The sequence below is a fragment of the Neomonachus schauinslandi genome, chromosome X (genome assembly GCF_002201575.2).
Source record: "Neomonachus schauinslandi chromosome X, ASM220157v2, whole genome shotgun sequence".
NCBI lineage: Eukaryota > Metazoa > Chordata > Mammalia > Carnivora > Phocidae > Neomonachus > Neomonachus schauinslandi.
Window position 1 is genome coordinate 121,641,200 of NC_058419.1, and position 22,951 is coordinate 121,664,150.

Sequence of the window (22,951 nt, forward strand, 5' to 3'; positions counted from 1 at the left end):
CCCCCCTGCCCACGAGCCTGCATTTGGCGCCCCCACACGGAGCAGGGGCCGCCTGCGGAAGGCGTACGCAGCTCGAGCCTTACGACTTGCCACCAACTCGGGCGTTAGCATCCCATTCCGCACGTAAGTCACCTGAGAAGCTCAGAGAGGTTAGGCAACCTGCGCAAGGTCACACAGCCTTCGGAGCCCGAGGATGCGCACGCCTCCCACACACACTCTCTCTCCCTCTCAGGTTTCCTACACCCTTAGGGAACAAGCATACGTGGGCGCAGAAAACGCTACTAGGCGTCTGGCCGCAACGTAGCACGTGAGCCCCGCCCGCGCGGCCAGCCGGACCGCCCCACGGTGCGGAAAAGGACAAAAACCACTTCCGGGAGACGGACGCGAGCAGGGACGAGCGCTTCCGGTGCGCAGCGAAGGAGGGTCGTCCAGGGTCAGCACACTCGCAAGAGAGCGGCCAGCCCGCAGGGGGCGCGAAAACGCGCGGACGGACTAAACCGCATCGCTACGTGTGGAAGACAGCAGGACTCGAGACTAAACTGTTGTCCCTTACCCGCGCCCGGGACAGCCGGGTCAAGCGTCCGCATGTGCGCCGCCATGTTGAGCCCAGTGTTTTAAATAGGGTGGGCGGGGCCTAGCGGAGGCCTGCGTCGGCATGATGACGTCGCAGCCCCGGGCGGGTAGGCCCGCCCCGACCCCTTTCGCGACACCTTCCTGGGCAGGCCCTCCGCGAGCGTGGGCCAGCCCTGATGGGCGGGGCCTTGTTGACTGACGGCCCGGCCCCGCCTTCCGCTTGAGGGGGCCGTTCCACATGGAAGTGCCTCTGACCTGCGTTGGTAGGGCGGGCGCGAGGCGGGCGCCGGGCGGGCTCTGGTCCGTAGAGGTCGGTCCCAGGGGTGGGCGGGTCGCAGCAGTCCCCCACGCAGCCGGGGTGGCCCGGCGGCGACCCCCGCCTCGCCGCCCCCAGGCCCCCAGGCCCCCAGACTGACGCTGGGTGTGCGCGTACCTGCCGCGCGGATGCGGAGCGCCCCCCCTCCGCTCCAGTCTGCAGAACTTAAACCCAAACCGGGGCTCCGCTGCCCCGGCCCAGCCTCCTGGCGAACAGAACAAAGGTCTTAGGCCCCTAAACTCGAGGCCCAGGCCCTGTGCGTCGTCTGAACGCGCGGGAGGGGGGTGGGGGCGGGGCAGGGAGGAGACACGCCCCCGCCCGGGGGCCTCCAGGTGAGCCGCGGGGTGGCCGCAGGACCTGGTGCACATCGGGCCCCCTGAGGCTTGGGAAACACAGCTCTGCCCTTAAATTGAGCAGCACAAGGCATCAAGTGGTGCGGCTAACGTTTCTTGGAGCCTTCGGCTGCCTCCGTTGGTCTTGAGATAAATATGTTGCCTTGTTGAATAATCGCTCATTGCATAATGGAATTAATGGTGGGCATCATTTTGGGGTTTTTTTTTTTTTTTTTTTTTAAATATATATATGGATGCTTGCAATGCAAGTGTGGGGCAGAGGAGGCAAGGACTTCCCTTGAAATGTAGTGATGCTCTTGGAAAGAGCACGTGTGTCCTTTATTTGGAAGTTGCTAGTTTCTAGCGATTTTACCTTCCGCAATAGTAGCCGTCCCCCCAAAAGTGTAAAAAAGACCAAATGCCTTGCCAGTTGTAATTTATTGATCTGTTTCTTGTCGGCTAATCAAATAGGAGATTGCAGTATCTATGTGATGAATCCGTATGAAATTTAACTTTTTAAAAATTAATTCAACTCCACTGGGCCAAGGTGAGAGAGTAAAAAAAAGTTTCCTTGAAAAATGTGGGTATTTAATGAGACTTTCATTGACGATACTATGTTTAGCACAGAGAATCATATATTAAAACAAAGTCTTGTTACCAGGAGGCACGAGACAACACACCATGTGCAATAAAGTCTACCAACTTGGAGCATTCTTGTTTTCGGTGTCGCCAGCATGAAGCACATCAACTTGTCCTTTGCAGCCTGCGGGTTTCTGGGCATTTACCACTTGGGGGCAGCATCTGCACTTTGCAGACACGGCAAAAAGCTCCTGAAGGATGTCAAGGCCTTTGCAGGGGCTTCTGCGGGATCCTTGGTTGCTGCTGTCCTGCTAACAGCCCCACAAAAGATAGAGGTAATGAAGTAGTACCTAGGCTGCGTTCCTCGTCTGAGCGGCGGACGTGAAGGTTGGCTCCTACTAAATTAACTGCAGAGAAATAATCCTTCGGGTAACAGAAAAGGTTAAGAGCTTTCTTTCAAAATTTAATTATTCTGGATCTGTCTTCCGGATTTGGGAAAGATTATTTTGGATGACAGTGAGACAAGGAAATAAAATGACTTTTTTTTTTTTTTTTTACTCTTGAGTGATTATTTAGTCTTAAGATTCCAGCTCCGTTTCTTTCAAGCAAAGGATATTTCTTCTTTATCTGATCATGAGGACATCAGCCCTGTTTTCAAAGGCCTGGAACACTTGGCCGATAATGCTTTCTTTCCTCCCATTTACAAAGAGGTGTATAAAGGAAAATGACCAACAATTTCTATGAAGCGGAATGATACAGAGATTTTATTTGTTTTTCATTCTCACAGTTGAAAAAACTGTGAATTCCAAGCAGTTTATCCAGAAGTAATGAAAATAAGCCTTCATTAGGTATTACATTCAATGCAGTCTATGTTGTAGAAATGTTCTCTGCTTCTAGACAGCAATCATGCATTTGCTGACTGGGAGAACTGTCTTCTGTAGGTGCAGGATATCGTATTCATTCATTACTTACATACTCCAGTGGCTTTGAACAACAGCTGAATAATAGTTAACACATTTGTGCCCAGGAATGAATTTAAGTCACATTTAAAATGTCAAGACAACAAAATTTTAAACATCCGGAATCTTGTTCTCATGATCTAGGATGAGCTGCTTATGAAAGAGAAACTGGAGTTGAGGCCAGCCATATGAGAATCCTCTTAGTTTTCTTCCTGTCTTTGTACGGTTGCTTTATTGGAAACTAGAGAAGGGATGCCGTGCTGTACAGATCGCACAGATTGAGAACCTGAAGGCAGTGAACGTAGACGTAAGTTGTGAACACCCCGCAAGCTAGCAGAATCATATGATTTGGATTGCAAGCTACTTTCTTTCCAGAACTCCTGAGGCCGGGGACTCCCAGGGCGTTGTTTGCTCTTCCTCGGTGCCATCTTTCCTTTAGGTGGGGCAGATCCTCAGCTTTGTGATTAAATAGACTTGGTTTCGAATCTTCAGATTTAGAAATGTATTAAGTGTGATTTAGAGGTAACGTGATTTGGAAATTCTGCCATAATACAGCCACTTAACTGAAATTCTGTGACGTTCAGACACGGACGGTTCCTCTGGATTTGAGACTTGATACCGTATTTCAAGCCAGATTACCTGTTCTTGTACCTTTTCTCAATGAATCGGAGACCCTGTTGTATTGTCTAGTTGTGTTGGTATGATTGGGTGGGTTGTTGGGTTGGTAAAGGAGCAGGACTTACTGGGTGCTCACATTGGAAGGTGCAGAATGATTCTCTGTATTTACCTGGAGCATCCTCATTTTTCCTTTGTCAAAGTAAATTTTCGGCTAGTTGATTTAAGGTTCTTTTATTTCTTTTCTTTTTAGCATTTGAAATACACCACTTGTAGGATTGCTCTGAGTTTTTTAGCAAACTGTTTTCTACTTACATCCGTGTTAGCTCAGCTCTTGCGGATGATTCCTCGAGCTTTGTGGCGTTGTAACAAATATGTGAGTAATTAATCTAGTTCTAAGCTTATGCACGTATAATTAAGAGGAGCTACCTGATGCCGGGTGTATTTTAGGTGGCAGGCAGATTTAGACGTCCATACGTAAGAGCTCAGTGCTGCAAGCGTTTTCTCAGCCCATAATTTGCAAGGCACGGTGTTCGATATAGTGGGGAACACAAAGATGAGTAAGTCCGTCGCTTAATAAGTTTCCAGTCTGGTCAGGGGAGTGTGTGTCTGTGTGCGCATGCAGGAGTGTGTGTGTGTGTGTGTGTAAGTAAAATTAATACAAGAAAGTGGGTTAAGTGGGCAGTCTGGCCTACTAGAAGGAGCACACATTTTGCGGACTGGCCCTTGAAGCAGCTTCCCAACGGCAGGCCTGTGTCCACTCACTGCCTACCAACCACCACCTCACAAACACAAATCTGGTTGTCTTAACACCCCGCCCCGCCCCACTACCTTCCCCTCCCACTTCCAGGGCTCTGTTTTGACTTAGGACGGGATCCAGATTTCTTGGCATGCCTCCCAAGACCCCTGTGACTTGGTTCTCCATTGGCTCCCTGATTATGATTTTCAGCTCAGTGCCCTTGTGGGCTTGTGCGCCCAGTGGTCTCTGCCAGTCTTCCTCATCTACCCCCATGTCCTGTCCAGCTCCTACTCACATTTTAGGTCCCACCCTAGATGTCTCGTTGGAGGGAAGCCTTGGTTGACGCCCGCTATGTAATTCTTTTGTTGCTGCTACAATAAATGACCATAAACTTAGTGGCTTAGAACAATACACATGTATTGTCTTAGATTTCTGGAGGTCATAATTCTGGAAAGGTCTCACTGGACTAAACTCAAATTGTCAGCAAGGCTGTGCTCCCTCTGGAGGCTCCGGAGGACAGTCTGTTTCCTTGCCTTTTACAGTTTCTGGAAGCAGCTTGCATTCCTGGGCTCAGGGCCCTCCCTCCATCTTTAAGCCTTAAGCACAGCATCTTCCAATCTCCCTCTCTAATTCTGACGCTCCTCTTTCACCTACAGGGATCCTCATGATGACACTGGACTCGGCTAGAGAATCCAGGATAACCTACCCATCTCAAAATCTTTAACTTACTCACATCTGCAAAATCCCTTCTGTCTGTAAGGAAACACAGAGTCCAGAGACTAGAATGTAGCCATCTTTGGGGGTAGGAGGCTTGATTCTGCTTACCGCACCTTCATGGTGCTCTCGGATCTGTGCACTGAGGCAGTCCTAGGTCTCATGAGGACAGGGGCTCTTTGTATCTCAGTCCACCTGAATCCCAGTGCCTAGGACCCCCAATATAGGTTGCATCATGCATGAATTAATAAAGGAAAGATAGACCTGGGTTCAGATCCTGACTCTGGAGGAGTTTTGATGAGGTACTGGGAAAGCTGTTTAATCTTCCCAAGCCTCAGTTTTCTTACTTGTCAAGTGGGGTATTATAGTCACCTTACAGGGTTACGTGAGGATGAGCTAACAGAAGCTGCATCCGTGAATCCCAGCACATTAGATGCCCACCCTCCTCACCACTCGGAGACTACCGATGCCCAAGACGGATCTCCAAAGACAAACAGCAGTCGTCACGAGTCCTGTCTTGGTCATCGGTAATCAGTACTGTTGCAGGTGGACTGTTTCAGAGGTCACAGAATTGCGATGGGAGAGGAGGTCAGTTGTGTTGGAGAAATGTGTAGAAGAACGTGCTAAATGAGAATCAGAATTGAGTCTTCAAGGATTTCCCAGATGTGGGCAAAGCCATTTGAGGTGGTTTAAAAAGAAAAGGGAAAAAAGACTGGATTTGGGAGAATGCATAGCTTGCCTGGGTACTAAGAACGGTGGGTGAGGACCGGGTCTGGGGGATGGGGGCGATTCACGTAGCTCTGAAGGAAAGGGGCACCGAAGGCTAAGCATTGGGTTTATAAGAGCTAGGGTCCAGGTGCCTTGTGTGATGGCCACAGAATTCTGGAAAAAGAAGGAATTGTTTTTTTTTCTTTACAAATCATAGGTTCACCTATTCATTTTCTTTTTCAGGAATGTAATGAATTTACCTACAAGTTTGCCGAAGAAATCCGAAGGCAGTCTTTTGGGGCAGTAACACCCGGCTATGATTTCATGGCCCGATTGAGGTATATACATGTATATAGAACGTTTCCCCCAGAGCATGTGAAGACAGAGTGTTGAGGACAGTGTATAAACTGTGGAATGCTCAACGTAGTGTTCTCTCTTCTAAAATATTTACAAGGCGCTCGATAATTCAAGGTGAATAATGCGGGTCACTTTTTCTTCTTCAGAAGCGGAATGGAGCTGATTCTCCCCCCCCCAACGCTCATGAGTTGGCCCACAACCGACTGCACGTATCTATCACCAACACCAACACCAGAGAAAATTACCTGGTCTCCAATTTTCCCTCCAGGGAGGATCTCATTAAGGTAACACAGCCGCATCTCATGTTTGAGGAACTCAGCGAGGACTTAATTACTTCTCCCAGGCGACGAGCATCACCACGTTCTTTAGATCCAGGGTTTCCTGTGATGCCTGAGAGACGGAGAGTGCTGGGTCAATGATGTGTTTGATGAGTGAGTTAACCAGTGTCCCTCAGAGGCCACCTCGGAGGCTCCAGAGACCTCCCATACTGGTTCCGTGTTTTTCTCGTGATGGTCGGCAAGCCCACGAGCACCTGGGAGTGCAAGCTGGTACCTCCCAGTTCACGTAAGACTTCGTACATGTGCTGTCTTACTCAGTCCTCCGCAGCCTTCTGTAAAGCAGGTAGGACAGGTGTGATTACTGCCCGTTTATTGCTTTCTTTTTTTTAAAGAGAAGAAACGGGTGGAGAGATTTTACATGATGTGCTCAAAGGTCATACCGCCTGCCTGGGGGAACGCATTCTGGACCCTAGGTCTCTTGACTTTCCAATCTAATGTTCCATTTCATCCTCCCATTTTGTTTTCATGCTTTTCTAGCCAGACACATTTGGAAGTTGCTCAGTGGTGAATTTATTATCTCTGGGAAATACTTTGGCTAGAGTTGCAAATAACAGTGTGCTTGCTAAGGTAATAGATCAAATATTTGTAAATGGGAAAGAGTGCGCTTTTCTTACAAAAGCCGGGCAATTTTTTTCTCTGTTTTCCCTTGGGTGGGAATCACGGCCAGCTTCAGATAATATGGAGAATGCGTGTGTGGACACAGCAGTGGGCGAGGGATTGAGAGTAAGTGGTGAAAGTTCTGCCTGAATTACATGATAAATGCATTGATTTTTACTATCGAGTCTAACTGTTGGAGTTTTACTGTGTGAATGATATAATTTGAAATACCTAATGAAATGCTGAACTGACAAGTAAAATTACTTTGTGACTTAATAGATTAGAATATTTTTACTTGGTGTGCTGACTACGCCAGTCTTACACTCATAAATTAATAGCCTTTCCATGTTGGAAAAAGACATCTTTCTGTAATCTTGTGGAGACTTGCCAACTCTGAAGGGAGGAGTTGGTCAGTCGCCGCCCGAGTTGTCCCCACCTGCCAGCGTTGGCCCAGATTCGGGGGCTGTCAGTGTGCCAGAAAGGCCTCTCCGGCCTGGCCCGGCAGCACGACGCGGGTCACTGTGTCTCAAAGCAGGAGGCATTCGATCCAGTACTTACCTGCTCATGGCGTCCGTCCTCGGCTCCTCTCTCGACAACGGCAGAGCGCCTGGCGTTTCCCGTAACCCCTCGGAACTTGCCCATCACTGTTCACGTACTCCGTTGTTCACTGCTTTACCTGGTTAGTGTTAATCGTCGGTCTTTCTTCACCAGAGCGTAAGCTCCAAGCGGGCAGGGGTTGCTCTGATCCGTCCACTGATAGTCCCCGCACCTGGCACAGTACCAACTCCATCAATGTGGCGTCAGCCGGGCAACGGGAATGGATACATAGATGAACTGAGGTGGCATCAGCAACGAGGGCCTCACTGAGAACAGAACAAAAGAAGGGGCGCCTGGCTGACTTGGTCGGTTGAGCATCCAACTCTTTTTTTTTTTTTAAGATTTTATTTTTTTAGGGGCGCCTGGGTGGCTCAGTCATTAAGCGTCTGCCTTCGGCTCAGGTCATGATCCCAGGGTCCTGGGATCGAGCCCCGCAGCGGGCTCCCTGCTCGGCGGGAAGCCTGCTTCTCCCTCTGCCACTCCCCCTGCTTGTGTTCCCTCTCTCGCTATCTCTCTCTCTGTCAAATAAATAAATAAAATCTTAAAAAAAAAAAAAAGATTTTATTTTTTTATTTGAGAGAGGCAGAAAGAGAGCATGAGCAGAGAGAGGGAGAAGCAGACTCTCAGCTGAGCAGGGAGCCTGATGCGGGGCTCCATCCCAGGACCCCGAGATCAGGACCCGAGCCGAAGGCAGACACCTAACCCACTGAGCCACCCAGGAGCCCGGAGCATCCAGCTCTTGATCATGGCTTGGGTCTTGATGTCAGGGTTGTGAGTTCAGGCCCCACACTGGGTTCCACACTGGGTGTGCAGCCTACTTTAAAAAAAAAAAAAAGAACAAAGCGTCTGGATCCTACATGTTGAGTGATCTTTACAAAGTAAGTGAGCTGGTCAGTGGCCCAGCTGGGACTACCGCCCAGATGTCCAGTGTTCTGCTTGATGACATCACATGCTGGATGAAATGATCCCCCTCTCAATTCCTTTTATGTGGCAGTGTGCATGGCTGAATAATGGCCTCCAAAGATGTCCACACCCTAATCTCCAGCAACTGTGGATACGTCACCTCCCATGGCAAAAAGGATTTTGTAGATATAATCGAGGTAAAGATCTGGAAATGGGGAGATGACCCCAGATTGTCTGGGTGGATCCGAACTAAACCCGTAAGTCCTTAAAAACGGAGATCTTCCCTGGATGCCATGCACCGCTGCTAGTTCTGAGCTCTCATACTAGCACAGAGCCCTCTGACAGCCAGCAAAGCAAAGGGGACTTCAGTCCTCCAGCTGGTAGAAGTGAATCCTGCCAATATCTGAAAGAGCAGGAAACATTCTCCCCTACGGCCTCCCAGAAGGAATGCAGCCCGCTACCAACACCTTGGTTTCAGCTTCATGAGAGATTCTGATCTCTAGACTGCGTGGTGAAAGATCTGTTTGTTATTTTAAGCCTCTGAGTTTGTAGTAATTTGTTATAGCGCGATAGCAAATATTGCAGTAAGTAAACATGATTTTTTTTTTCAATTTCCTTTGTTTTAGATAATAACTCTTCAGAGAATTGGCGTAATTACTTGAGTTCATTGAACAGAAGAGAAATAGTTGACACAAATGTGTAATATCTTGTAAGGAGAATAATTGAATAATTAACGTTTATCCTAGGTTACACAAGAAGCATTTTAAATATTTAGCAGAATGCTCTAACCTTTTTCAGAACTAAAAATAGGAAGGATGGATAGTTCCTTGATGGCAGATAGTGGCTATAAAATGTCTGAAATCCATGCCTGGAATACTCAAGAAGCATTTAGTTTAGCAGTAAGATGGGGTGGAGACTACAAGAGGGGAGAAGAAAAAGCATGGGCAGGAAAGAAAGCAAACTCCCTTGTGGGTGGGGACATCATCCGCTTCTGTGCTCTGAGTAAAAGAGAGGCCAGGTAGAATGCCCTGTGAAGAGCCTCGCGGCAGGATGGGGTGGCTCCTGGTGCAGTGGGGAGGGAGAGGAGGAAGCTGCCTGCCCGCCCTTCCACTCCCCTCCCTCACGGGGAGACCGGAGGGCCTCCCAAAGCCAAGCAGGGAAGCAGCCCCTTGAGTGTGCGCACTTGAGTCTCTTGGGAGCTCTGCATACCTGCATACCAACACACAGCCTTGGGTTTCCTTGCCAGTGTTTGGAAATTCTGGAGGTGAGAGAGACAAACACAGACACAGACAGACCAAGACTAAAACCAGAGGTAGGGGATGTCAAGTATCAATTGGCAGCTAGTGAAGGAATCTGGGAGTACTAAATACTAGGGATTTCAACCACCATGTTGCATTTTAAACCCATCTTATCATTAACTTGTTTATTCCCATTCTAACTAGTGTTTTTATTTTATTTTTTTTAATGCTGGGCTCTTTATTATCCACCAGCTGACTGCCACATTTAATTACAGACAGGGTGTCTACATATGTTAAAGCGTGCATGTGTGTATGTGTATGTATGTCAAGTCCTTTGTGTGCATGCATGTGCTGTCTTGGAGTATTGCATGTTTTATGAGCATCTCTCAGTGTTCCTCTGTAGGTCTGTCATTTCCTGACAGTGTCCTCCAGGGCTAATTTTGTTTGAGCCTCAGTTTTTCCAACTGTGAAATGGACGTAATGAGTCAATCTGTGTTACCATGGAGAACAATGAATAAAGCAAGTAAAAGTGTGTTTCAGCAGGAAAGCACTGTATGCGTGTTGATTACAGCCAGTATTCAGCAAATAGTAGACAAATCAGGTACTAAGCCACAGACGTTGCTGGTCAGCATGCGTGTATGAGTCAGTCGTGAAATTTCAAGTGTCACAGCTCTCTTTCTATGGAGTAGGATTCACACACAAGTAGTTCTTTTGCACAAGTAGTTCTTTTCCCCCTTACTTATCCTCAGTGTTCATGAAGAGTGTCCTAACCTACATCTACAATATCTCAGGAAATGGACTACTACCTAGTTTTGCCACGTTTTCACGTGAGATTTTGCATCTCTTTACCACTGGCTTTCTTTTATAAATTTGCTCTTGTGTGAGGACTCCTACTTAAGTTGTATTAATTAACTTCGCTTTTTAGTTGCATGAAGGATTATTCTTTTATTTAATACCTGCAATGATAGTCAAATATTTTCTAAGAACCTGTGTTGACCAATTATATGGTCCAAAGAGTCCCTTCCCTTTTTTTTTTTTTAAGATTTTATTTATTTATTTGAGAGAGACATAGTGAGAGAGGGAACACAAGTGGAGGAGCGGGAGAGGGAGAAGCAGGCTCCCCAGTGAGCAGGGAGCCCGACATGGGGCTCGATCCCAGGACCCCTGGATTATGACCTGAGCTGACGGCAGACGCTTAACCAACTGAGCCACTCAGGTGCTCCCAAAGATTCCCTTTTCTTAGGACTGGATTTCCATAGTATTCTGAGTCTTACGTGCACAGTGATCTAACTCAGTTCCATGGTCTGAATGTCTCAGCTCCCCGCACGAATTCATACAGTGAATTCCGAACCCCTGATGGGATAGGATCAGGAGGTGGGCCTTTGGGAGATGAAGAGGTCGTGAAGGTAAACCCCTCGCAAATGGGGTGAGTGCTCTGATAAAATAGACCCCGACAGCTAGCTCAGTCTTCCTGCCTTGTGAGGACATGCTGAGAAGCAGGCTGTCTGCGGGCACTGAATCTGCTAGCACCGCGACCTTGGATGTCCCAGCCTCTCGAAATGTGAGAAATCAGGTTCTCTTGTTGAGAAGCCACGAGTCTGTGGTGTTTTGCTATAGCATCCCAAATGGACTAAGGCAGGAAACTGGTACTGAGAAGTGGGAGCGCTGCGGAACTGGGTGACAGACAGACTGGGCGAGAGAAGAGGTACGTGCTAGAAAGAGCCCACGTTGCCGTGAGCGGACGTTTAGAGGTGCTTCTGAAGGGGACCTGGACAAGAAAGAGGCGAGCTGGAGAGACAGCCACTGTCTTCTCAGAGGTTCCCTAAGGACCCGTGAGCAGAATGGTGGTAGGACTATGGACTTCTGGTAAAACCAATCTCACGAGGTCTCAGGCAGAAACGAGGACACGGTCTTGGACACGAGGAAAGCCCTCCCTGCTGTGAGGTATCAGTGAAGGCTTCCAGCGTTTTCTGGGAGGTATAACTTGCGAGAGATAAAAATGGGTATTTGATGAGGCCTCATTCCAAGCAGAGTGTTGAAGGAGCTGCCTAGCTTCTCTTGACTGCTTCTATAAAACGCAAGAGAGAAACGACTTAAAGATGGAATCACTTATCAAAAGCGAGGTAAAGCTTAAATATTTGGACCATTCCCAGCCTGTCCTTATTGAAAAGAGTGACAGTGTCTTTGGAACAGAACTGGAAGGTGTGGGCAAACAGTCATCCGATGAGGATGTTGTCAGCCATCTAAAGAGAGGCCAGGCCTACCGTCCAAGACAATGGAAGTATGACCCCTGAGGCATTGCAGAGGTCCTCAGGGCTGCCCCTCTCCCGAGAAGCCCAGAGCACGAGGGCGACTGTAGACACACCCTCGCCTCTCACTGGACAATCCTCCCCCGCTCGGAGCCATGGGAGTGGGGATCCCAGACAAGAGGAAAGCTCTGAGGAGCTTCAGTCAGGACACTCAGAGGTGGGGCCCCACCCCTGCCCAGCAAAGCTTCAGGGGCAGGACCCTGCCACCAAGGGCCTGCAGGACGGGACATCCCGCCGAGGAGCATATCCTCAAGCCTTAAGGTCTAACGGAATTTGCCCCCTTGCGTTTCAGACTTGCTCTGAATGTGTTACCTCTGTTTGCTTTCCTGTTTCTCCCTTTTGGAATGGGAATGTCTATCCTGTGCCTTCTCACCACATATTTTAGAAGCACATAACATCACGATCTCGTACATTCACAGCTGGAGAGCAGATTGCCTCAGGATGAAGGGTACCTCAAGTCTCACCCATAGTTGACTTAGATGATATTTCGGTGAGACTTGGAACTTTAAACTTTGAGTTGATGCTGGAACAAGTTAATACTTTTTTGGCTGTTGGGAGGGATTGAATGTATTTTGCATGCAAGAAGGACATGAATTTGGGGGAAACGGGTGGAATGCTATGGTTTGAATATTTCTGTCACCAAAATTGGGGTTGAACCTAACCCTCATGAGATGGTATTAGCAGGTGGGAACGTTGGGAGGTGATGAGGTTATGAGGGCAGCATACTCATGGATGGGAAGAGTTCCCTTACAAAGAGACCCCAGACAGCACTCTTGCCCCTTCGGCCACAAGAGGACACAGCAAGAAGATGGGAAGGGGGCTCTCACCACACACCAGAAAGGCTGGTGCCGTGTTCTTGAGCTCTGCAGTCCCCAGAACTGTGATAAATGTCTGTTGTTTATAAGTCACCCAGTTTATAGCATTTTGTTTTCACAGCCTGAATAAGACTAAGATCCTCAGGGTTGGTGGCGGTGGTGTTCTCCCCCCCCACCATTCTCTGTATACCACTGCAAGTCAGACATGTGGTTTGCCTTCAGGTGTGATTTTGTCCAGACTTTACTTGTGCCAAGTCCTCCCCAGCTCCCCACTAGTGACTCAGACAAGATAGGGAGACACACGTAATGTGTGCTACCATACACGTGGGAATGACCCCCACAAGGGGGATTCCTTATAGAGTTAGACCAGAGCCCCAAGAGGCCTCCTCCTGCAAATGCCTCAGTTGTTGCTCTCCTCAAGCAGAGAGATTCATTTTGGATGCCACACTCTTTTTTGCGGGGGTGAGTTGAGGAGCAGATGAAAATGTTCCCGTGGAGGATGAAATGCACTGATCATTTATGGCGGTGGGTCGGTTGTTTTCAACAGATCAACACCAGATGGAGACCCCATTTGGCAAAGGCAGATGGTCCCTTGGTAATGGAAGAGCCTAGCGCTTGTGCTCGGTGGGGTGTGGTCGGTATTGTTCGCACAACTTCTCAGCGCCTTGGTTTTGTTGTAAGTTGGAATCCACACTGAGCCACCTACCCCACAAACTGCTACAGAGATCACGCTCATGGAGGCGCTTCGTCAGGTCCTCCTGAGTACCCCCCGGCCCAGGGGCCCTTGCTCTCCTGACTTTCCCCGTGTGCCGTGGGTCTGTGGCAAGTCCTTTACTTGCGAGCCCCTTTACACATTATTCCCTGAAGCCTGGGCTGTTTTTCTTCCCAAGGAAATGTGCGATCAAGAAATCCAAGCCCATTTTAATATGAGTCTTCCGCAAAGTGTGATGAGGGAGGTAAATCCTTTGTTTGTAAGAAACTCGTATGTCACTTGCACAGCTGAGCAGAAACGATTTTGAAATTAACCATGCCGTGGAGCGGTGGCGTTGGCCCCTTGTCTGAATTAGGACCAGTCAGTGAATTCTTCATGTTTAAAATTGAGGGACACATGTGGTCTGAGCTGGTCTTTTGACCCAAGTGAATGCTCGTTGATCCTTATTCCCAGGAAGGCTTTCGTGCAGAACCACGTCGCTCTTGGGAAGAACAACCCTGTCTCCATTGCTAGGATGTCCTAGATTTCTGCACACATAGCGGGAATGCTCTTGTCGCGAGATCGTCTCACATTTAGCCTCCTGAAGGTGAAATAAGGCCTGCATTTAAGATTGGTCATTATCTTGGGAAGACTGGGGAAGATAAATTTGAATCTGTCTTTGAATTTCAACTACACCAGCAGGTTCTGAATAAACAGCCAGATCCTCATTAAACTCCACAGCAAACTTTAGGCATAAATGGAACTTGCTGGGAATTTATTCTCTAAGGAAGCCAGGCCACATAATTTTCTAAACACCCCTTTCCTATGAAATGTGAAATGAAAAGAGCTAGTCAGAACGTGTATTGAATATGCACTTGGCAATGTTGGTACAGTTGCTGCAGGAAGTTACTAACTTTTATTTTCATCATTGTATATTTAGTAAGAATGAGACAAAAAACTAATCAGCGTTTGAACCTACATCCAGTGCTTAAAGTGCTGGGCCTTGTGATGGGCCATGCATGGCAAGACCCCAATTTCTGCATCAGTGTTTGTCAACCATGGCGCCCCTGATAATTTGGGCTCCTCTGCTTCTCTGTGGTGGTGCATCCTGTGAACTACAGCATGTCTAGAAGGATCTCTTGCTTCTATCCGCTAGATGCCCATAGTATCCCCCCCCCACACACACAGCTGGGACACACAGTACTGTGTCCAGACATCGCTAAACAAAGACACCCCCTCCCCTTGCTGAGAACCTCTGCTCTCCCTGTATTGAGATTTACCGGTGAGAAAAACCTCACTGGGAAAACAACGAGGTAAGACACAGCAGAAGGACACGTTTAGGCCTACCATCTTATCAAGTGGCCTGAGAATGTCAGTGTTTGCCTCTTTCCTTAGAAAATGCTCTCTGCTTGCAGTAAAATGGCAGTAAGCAGACCTCGAAGAAGAAAAGCCACTTTGTTCTTAACTGTGGAAGCTGATTTCCCCACTAAACTTAGTTGGATATACAAATCAGCAGCACATAGAAAGAGAAAGCGAGGTATGACGAATAAATACATTGATTTAGAGGACTGGCAGGTGTTTTCCTTTTGGATGCGCTCTTCCTATCAGCGAGGAGGATTCGTACGGTTCGTTTCTGTAGGGAAGTAATTGAATACTATTTTTCAACCAAACACCGCAAAAGAGTTCCAAGCATTGACTTGTGAACTTCACATTATGCTCCGACACGCGGGGGTGGCGGGAAACACGTAATTCGGACTCTCATGGTAGTGGTTTTTTTTTTTTTTTTTTTGTAGGGCAGAAGTAATTGTGCAGCATATTGAAATAGATCGCTATATTTACAGAGTGCCTTTGGTTCTCTAAAGAGCGTTAAGTACTGCAATTTCACAATATGTGTGCCATCCACAAACTGTTCCTGTTACCACTACAGTGTATTTTGCCAAATAACTTCATTAAATAGCCACAGTGTGCCTGCAAAACATACCTAGAGTCTGTAATTGTTTTTTTAAAGGAGTAGCCAACTGGTGACAGAGCCAAATTTAGTTAGGGGGAATGCAGTCCTCGTAAGGCTGAACAGCCTTTCTCTGAAAAACACCCAACTGCTGATGCTCTGGCGCCCAGAAGGTTGGTTTCTGTCCTGTTGTCCCCCGCGCGGGCATGTGACGTCATCTCCCACAAACCCAGGGACCTTTGCACGCTGGCTGTGCCTAAGATCACCGCACACCATTGGGAGGAGTGCCTAAGGACAGGCCTGTCTACACCCACGTTCCTTGAGGACGGGTGACAAATCTCCTGTAAGATTGCCGTTGCCCTTGGGTTTGATGCCCTGCTACCGACATCTTGCAATTCTTAATACCTGCATTTTTACTTTGCACGGGACACACCAATTATGTAGCTGGTTCTGGCACCGAGCACCAGCCTGGGACAACAGAGAGGCGTGCCACGTGTCATTCCCTTCCCTCTGTCCTCGACATGCCCCCGACAACACGGGAGACTCTGCAGTTCTCACCGAAATATCATCTAAGTCAACTATGGGGAAGCACCAGAGGGTCTTCACTGCTACCACGGAGAAGGAGCGATAACAACAGGCGTCTGTCGAGTATCAGCCCTGAGAAGGACTGACTGACCATGCAGGAGATACCCTTGCCTTCAGCAGCTTTGGGCAGTGAGGAGCCAGGAGGCAGGAGCCAGGAGGCATGTTTAGAGGACGAGAGCCTGTGCCCACTGCTAGGGACAGGACGGAGACGTAACTGGGTTCCAGCAGCGTCAGGTGACAACCCGGAGAGGACTTTTCCTATAGAAAGTGCATTTTGCTGGTGACCGGATCGATTATTTATTCACAGTTCAGAGTAAATTGGCCTTTGAGAGCTAACCTCAGAAAACATACCTATAATATCGCTTCTTTGGGGGAAATGCCCTCTGAGTTCTAAATAATTCTACATAGATGATTTACAAATCAGTTTTAGGGCCATCATCCATTTCTGAATAATGTATGCCCCCCTATCTCATGAAATCTTTCACAATAAACAGCCATAGCGTCTTTGCTTACTAGTTGAAAGATTATAGCTTAAATATTCAGTATCTACTGCAGTGTCTTTCCAAAAAGAACAGTACTGATTTGGAAACTATACTGGAAAATAAAACACGTACGTGTCAGAAAGGTTCCCAGTGCCAGGCTTCTTCCGTTGGAAGAAATGGTAATATTTTAAATGGCAATCCTTTTTGACTTTTTCAAAGGAAGATAAAGGATAATTGGTGTTCCTACCTGCCACTGTCTCATTTATATCCAGACCATGTTGCTAACGCATGAAACGTGCTGCTATCCGTAGCAACATCCTGGTGACAAAGTAGAACACCCCTAAGCTTCTGGCTAGTCTCCCCCGTAATAACCGGAGGGGTTCGCGCCTCTGAAAAATAAGAGTGCAACTTTATTTTCATTTTTATTTTTTAAAGAAAACTCGACCGTCACCATAGGGCTCATGACCCCAAGATCAAGAGTCCCAGGCTCGGATGGAGCCAGCCAGGCGCCACAAGGGTGCAACTTCAGTATGATTTTTATAGTATATGATAGAGCATCGTAAATAATTTATGAGCACATAGTCAAGAATTTAGCCTTACCTGGAGTTTAATGTTGTAACGACTTGGCTGTCTACAATTAAAATCCCGATTTTACGCAGGTGAGGTCAACGGAGACACAGAACATTGAACTGTGCATGTCTCTTCAAGGTCTTTTCAGATATTAGAAGTGTTATTTTCTATTTAACGGTGTCCTGTGCGCACTTGACATAGATGGAACTCATTTCACGTTTTATAGTAGTTGTTATTTTTTGAAAAATTTCACATTTTATGGTAAACGTATCAAACCTGTTGAATGCATGCTAACGCCTATGTTTATGAGCTGTTTCTTTATTTTATTCATCTAGGTTCTGCTGGCCAGCAGCTTCGTGCCCATTTATGCAGGACTGAAACCAGTGGAATACAAAGGGCAGGTAACACTCTCATAACTGATGAATTCGCCGTAATTCCTGTAGGACGATGTTTCCGTTGAAGGATCCAGTTTTATGATTATTCTTCTGGTTCCAAATCAGTTTATAGGATTTTTTTTTAATAACTAGTTTTGTTTGTAACAGAAAAAAAAAATCAAGTACAGGGGCCTTGGCACCTTACAGTCAAGATCTCGAGATTCAGAATGGCTGGGATGCTCCTTTTTTCCTCTGATTGAAAACTTCATCCCTTTTGTTTAAAAAAAAGAGTGAAAGACTTCAAAAAATAATAAAGTCCTATTTACAGCTCCTTCTATAAGCAGAACTGTGCTGTCAGGTGGGAAAAGGCATCAGGGTGCCACACACCCGCCCGGCCCAGCCGAAGCTGGAGCGCTCCCCTCCGGCCCCCACACGGGAGCCCTTTACCGGGGAGCAAGCCCCTCTTCTCCCAGACCCTTCATTTACCCAAGTGTTTGTCAGACCGTCTGCATTCCAGGACAGCGCTCTTCACTTGGGGCCGACACTCAAGGCAGGAGACAGGTTCTGGGAGAGAAAGTTAGAGGTGAGCATCCCCCTGCAGTCTGCTCTCAGCCAGCGCTGTGGGGAGGTATTTTATGTACGTATTTATTTATTGTAAAGATTTTATTGATTTGAGAGAGGGAGAGAGAGAGTGCGCGCAGGCGTGTGTGCAAACACGAGTGGGGAGGGGCAGAAGGAGAAGCAGACTCCCTGCTGAGGGTCCCGATCCCAGGACCCTGAGATCATGAACTGAGCCGAAGGCAGATGCTTCACCGACTGAGCCATCCGGGCGCCTCTACGGGAAGGTATTTTAGCCAGCTCCTTTCTGCATTCTGCACCATGGTTGCATTAAATGTTCATCATCCTACCCTTTACAGTGCCACACACACACACGCTTTATAGTCAAATACACTATCTACTTGACACATACCAGAGACACAGATTTTATAATCAAATACAGTATCTACTTAACACATACCAGAGATATGTATTTGTAATCAAATACAGTATCTTTTTAACACATACAAGAGATAAGTATTTATAATCAAATACACTATCTGACACATACCAGAAATATGCATTTTATAATCAAATGCACTATCTACTTAACAGATAACAGAGATCTGTATTTATAATCAAATACAGCATCTATTTAACAGATACTAAAAATACATATTGTATAATCGAATACAGTGTCTTTTTTTAAGATTTTATTTATTTTTGCGAGAGAGAGAGTGAGCCTGCATGAGCAGGGGGAGGGACAGAGGAAGAAGAGCCTGCACGAGCAGGGGAGGGACAGAGGGAGAAGCACATTCCCCACCGAGCAGGGAGCATGATGCAGGACTCGATCCCAGGACCCTGGGATCATGACCTGAGCCGAAGGCAGACGTTTAACTGACTGAGCCACCCAGGTGCCCCTCAAATACAGTATCTATTTAACACCCAAGATCAGGCACATATTCATGGATGGATAAATGCCGCTCATTTTATTTGTCTCATATATACATAATATGTATTTATTCTTAAGTGGGTACATGAAAAATGTTTGATATTTTTCATTCATTCATTCACTCACTCAGTTTGAGGGCCCAGCACGATACCTGTACACGAGGAATGCATTTTTACAAATCTCTTACCTAATATGATTCGGAACCTGTCTGAGTTCTGGTCTTGCGAGTCCTCATGGTTTTCTTTCTTTGAGCTTTCCCGGCCTTTCCAATCCTTCGCTTCCTGTACAACTCTGGGCCCAAATTGGTCTGCCCCAGGATGGCTATCTAAAGGGACAGACGGGGAGAGCAAGGGACTGAGAGGTAAAGTAGCTGAAAAGGCCATGTAAAAAACTAATGATGTATTGTATGGTGAGTAACATAACATAGTAAAAAAAAAAAAAAAAAAAAACCTTAAAAAAAAAAAAAAAAGGCCATGTAGGTACTAAGATGCAGAGCCTAAGAGGGACCGTTACTCTGACTTGAACTCTATGGATTAGCCGTATGCACGCAGTACATACAGAAGGCTAAAACCCTCTTTGTGACTGGGTAGAAACAAAATATACATTTTTTTTTAGAGCAACATAAAATCATTTAAACATCAGCTCATGGAAAGCAGGGTTTTTTCCCCCCTATCGTTGATACTGTCTCTCAGAGCTAATGGGCATTTAGTTCCCAAGGAGTGTAAGCTATGTTGTCATCTAAAATTTTATTTGAAAGATACTGTACTTTACATAATTAGTTTAAGTTAAGAATCCTTTCCCTCTTATTATAGGAGTAAAAATTAATATTTATTTTTAGCTGTAAATTTTGAATACAGATGCTATCAAAATCAACTCTATCTTCGGAACATTGACTTTATAATGATCTGAAATGTAATGATTTTACTTCAAAGCTTGAATTTGCAATATACAATGATAGAGATGGCTAAATGGGAAACGATGGTAAGGTGTTTTAGAAACTATAGATTATGAAAGGGGGGCTCAGGAGCCCGTAGTCATCCAAACTGCCAATCTGATCAATGATTAAGAGGTGGCGACTGAGCAGGGAGGATGTAGATACAGCATGTGACAGTGAGGAGGTAGGGACTTCAGAAAGGGAGGATAGGGTCAAGGTGACAGTAGAGCTGAGGTCCAGAGCCCAGTGAGCTCTAAGACTATGCTAAACACTTTGCCGTTGCAATATTAGTAAGAGTATCACGAAACAGGTGCAGGTGGGAGAGGCTTCTGGTTGTCTTGCACCATGAACTTTTCTTTCCTTCCTTACAACAGTCAGAGCTGTGAGCTGGACCTGGAGCAGGGTGCTTCAAAGGCCACATTTCCCAGCTGCCCTTGTAGCTTGGTGTGGCTGTACATGTAAGTGCTGGCCAGAGAGATAAGCTGAATTACAGTGGGACTTACCTTTGTTTACTTCCTGCTGCCCGGAACGTAGTTGTGATGACTGGAACTATAGCAGCTATTGTGGATCATGAGGTCAGACATCACAGCCTGGAGATGGCCACAGAGTGAGCTGGAAACACGTGAGCCCTCACTGATTTGGGGAGGCCACCCGTGCATTTTCTTCTTCCCAGAAAAAGGAAGTAGAACTTGTGCTGTGACTGTTTGCTGTCAGCTGCAACAGAAGGGATTACTACCTGGTGTTTCACAGATGAGGATATGCAGATGCAGAGATGTTCCGTTACTTCACTCAGGTCACCTCGCTCGTCAGGGGGCCGCTTTCCCAGAATGATCTCCAATGTTTGTGTCTCTACCCTGCCTCTTGCCTCACTTTGCTTAGTGCGTTCCTTTAAAAAAAAAAATAGATCTCCCTCGGTTTTTTTCCCTCCATCGCCATTCCCACTTGTTGGGTTTGTAACCCGACGACTAGCGGCGGTTAAAAAGGTCGGCCGTTCTCAGCTGCGTTTCCCATCATACGACTGAGCACTTGGACATGAATGTGTGAACACAGCCACAGCTCAGCAGCCCGGAATGCAGCCCCTGAGTTGTGAGAAGGATGGAGACCAGCACTGAGGCCCCTGACCTTGGGCAGGAGGACAAGGTCTTGCTGATGACCCGTGTCTCTGAAGTAGACACAGGATAACTACGTAGTTTTAATGCCTCCTGAAAGCATTCGGTTTTCCTTGGTGGTTTACTGATGTCCACAAAGAGGAGATTGCATGCACCCGAGGACGCACAGAGCCCCCGGAGACCGTGTCCGTTGATGCAGACCCCACACTACATGGCACTGTCGCTCTGTGCTCATCACGGACTCTCCGTCAGCCTGACAGCCTCCTACAGGGGCTTAGAGGGTTTCTAGGCCAAGTTATTTTCCAGAACCGTTCCGTTTTCAGGGAAATGCAAACTGTGCTTTAAACGCAGTGTTTTGCTGTGGGTGTGAGCTTTTCCTAGGATTTAAATTACAGAAAAATTCCTATAATGTTTTCATGGAACTCGGGTCCTGACTGGTGTGTTTGCTGTGCGGGTTTCCCTGAAGTGACGGAGACTGTGCCAGAAGTGGGGACAAAGGGAACGGAGGATGACTTGCACTCGGGCCTTCGAGCTGTGGGACGCGGAGCCGTGCCCGTGTGGTGGAGGCCAAGAAGGGCCACGCGCTCCCTGCTGCTGCTCCCGAGCAACGCACACTGCTCCTCGTTCCACCTCTGCGAGAACCCACGTATCGAACATACTGGATTCTATTAATACTTATTTGTGGACCGATAGGTTTATTTCAAAAATCAATTATTAGTCACTTGAAAGTATCATTCCTTCGCAACACTGAAGATTAATTTGACAGACAGTATATTTCCTTCCCAACCTGTTTACCAGCTGTATGAAGTGGAACGACCTCTATTTCCTTTAACCTAATTTTTTTTTTTAAAAGTTCTTGTAGCTTTTACTGGCTTCATCTTGTAAGACCATTTTTAATACCCTGTTTATGGTAGATAGTCATGAACAGCTGAACACATGAATGAAAGAATGCAAACATATTGAAGGTCAGACTTGTATTTTTTACTAATGAATTTTCTATCCATATGTATGGCCTCTGAACATGCATACGATCGGGCTACGTTTTCACAGGTTCTTGCCATCAGTTTGGAACAAAAACGAGCTTTTTCAAGAGGAGCTCTTAACTAACAAGTTGTTTTGTTTTGTTTTTTTAAGAGATAGCATTATCATTGGCAAATGACCAAAATGTCCGAATAACAGAATAAGATCATCTCTAGAGCTGATATATGCAGATGACAAGAAAAGCTGTATGACTTTTTTTTTTTTTTTTGTCTGAATTAGAATTCAGGTAATATTTTGATGGTTATATAGAGAAAACTTAACATTGACTTATTCTGGTCTATTGAGCATTTTGCATGGGTGATAGATTATTAATTCTTTCATTATTGATATATTTCTGGGAAGGAGAACTGTGGAATACTCTATGTTACTATGTATTTGTGTAAAATCATTACTACATACCTTAGGTTTCTATTTCTTCATGATTTGGACGTTTCACACGGATATGTAGCTCAGTCCCATCAAAGCAAAAGCCTGGCAACCAGCTCGATTTGGCTGGATGGAAATCTGCTTATCAATTCACAGTTAATCTGAAAGAGAAGATCTTATTTTTCAGCAACATTCTAAAATGCTTTGCAGTGTCTGTTTGAAAAGACACATTAGTCTTCCAGGGAATATTTTTGATATAACATACTCAGCGTTTTCTCAAACTTGAGTATCATCATTTTTAAATCAAAAATTAGAAACTCAAAAATTAAGACAACAATGTACCAATAATCTTTAGTGGAAGTAAAATGGTAGCACGGTTGTTCAACCTCTTTTTAAATTTTTTATTTATTTTAAGCTGTGTCCCTTGTATTGAGGAAAGCTCATCTATCCCTCCTCCCCTCCTGTGTTTCTTCACTTCAAATGGGAGATTCTGACCTATGTCGTGGAGAGTGCGTATCTCCTTCTCTTTCTCTCTGTCTCTCCTCCCTCCCTCTATTTTGAGAATCAAGGACCAAGAACGTCCTGTTGGACATAACTATTTGTCCTCTGTTTCATACAAGATCAGACATGCTTGCAAATACAAAGTGATTCTTCAGGCCGTATTTACTGCCCC

The 22,951-nt window shown here is 46.4% G+C and overlaps 1 protein-coding gene across 1 annotated transcript in view; it reads left to right on the plus strand.

The window, feature by feature from the left end:
• The first annotated feature begins 821 nt into the window (after window positions 1–821).
• Window positions 822–22,951, plus strand: part of PNPLA4 (patatin like phospholipase domain containing 4) — a 27,493-nt gene continuing 5,363 nt past the window's right edge. Inside the window, 6 exon segments of the mRNA XM_021692927.1 lie at window positions 822–836; window positions 1,883–2,135; window positions 5,779–5,873; window positions 6,039–6,060; window positions 6,063–6,176; window positions 17,301–17,366. Coding sequence (XP_021548602.1) covers window positions 1,956–2,135; window positions 5,779–5,873; window positions 6,039–6,060; window positions 6,063–6,176; window positions 17,301–17,366 — 477 coding nt within the window. The 5' untranslated portion in view covers window positions 822–836; window positions 1,883–1,955.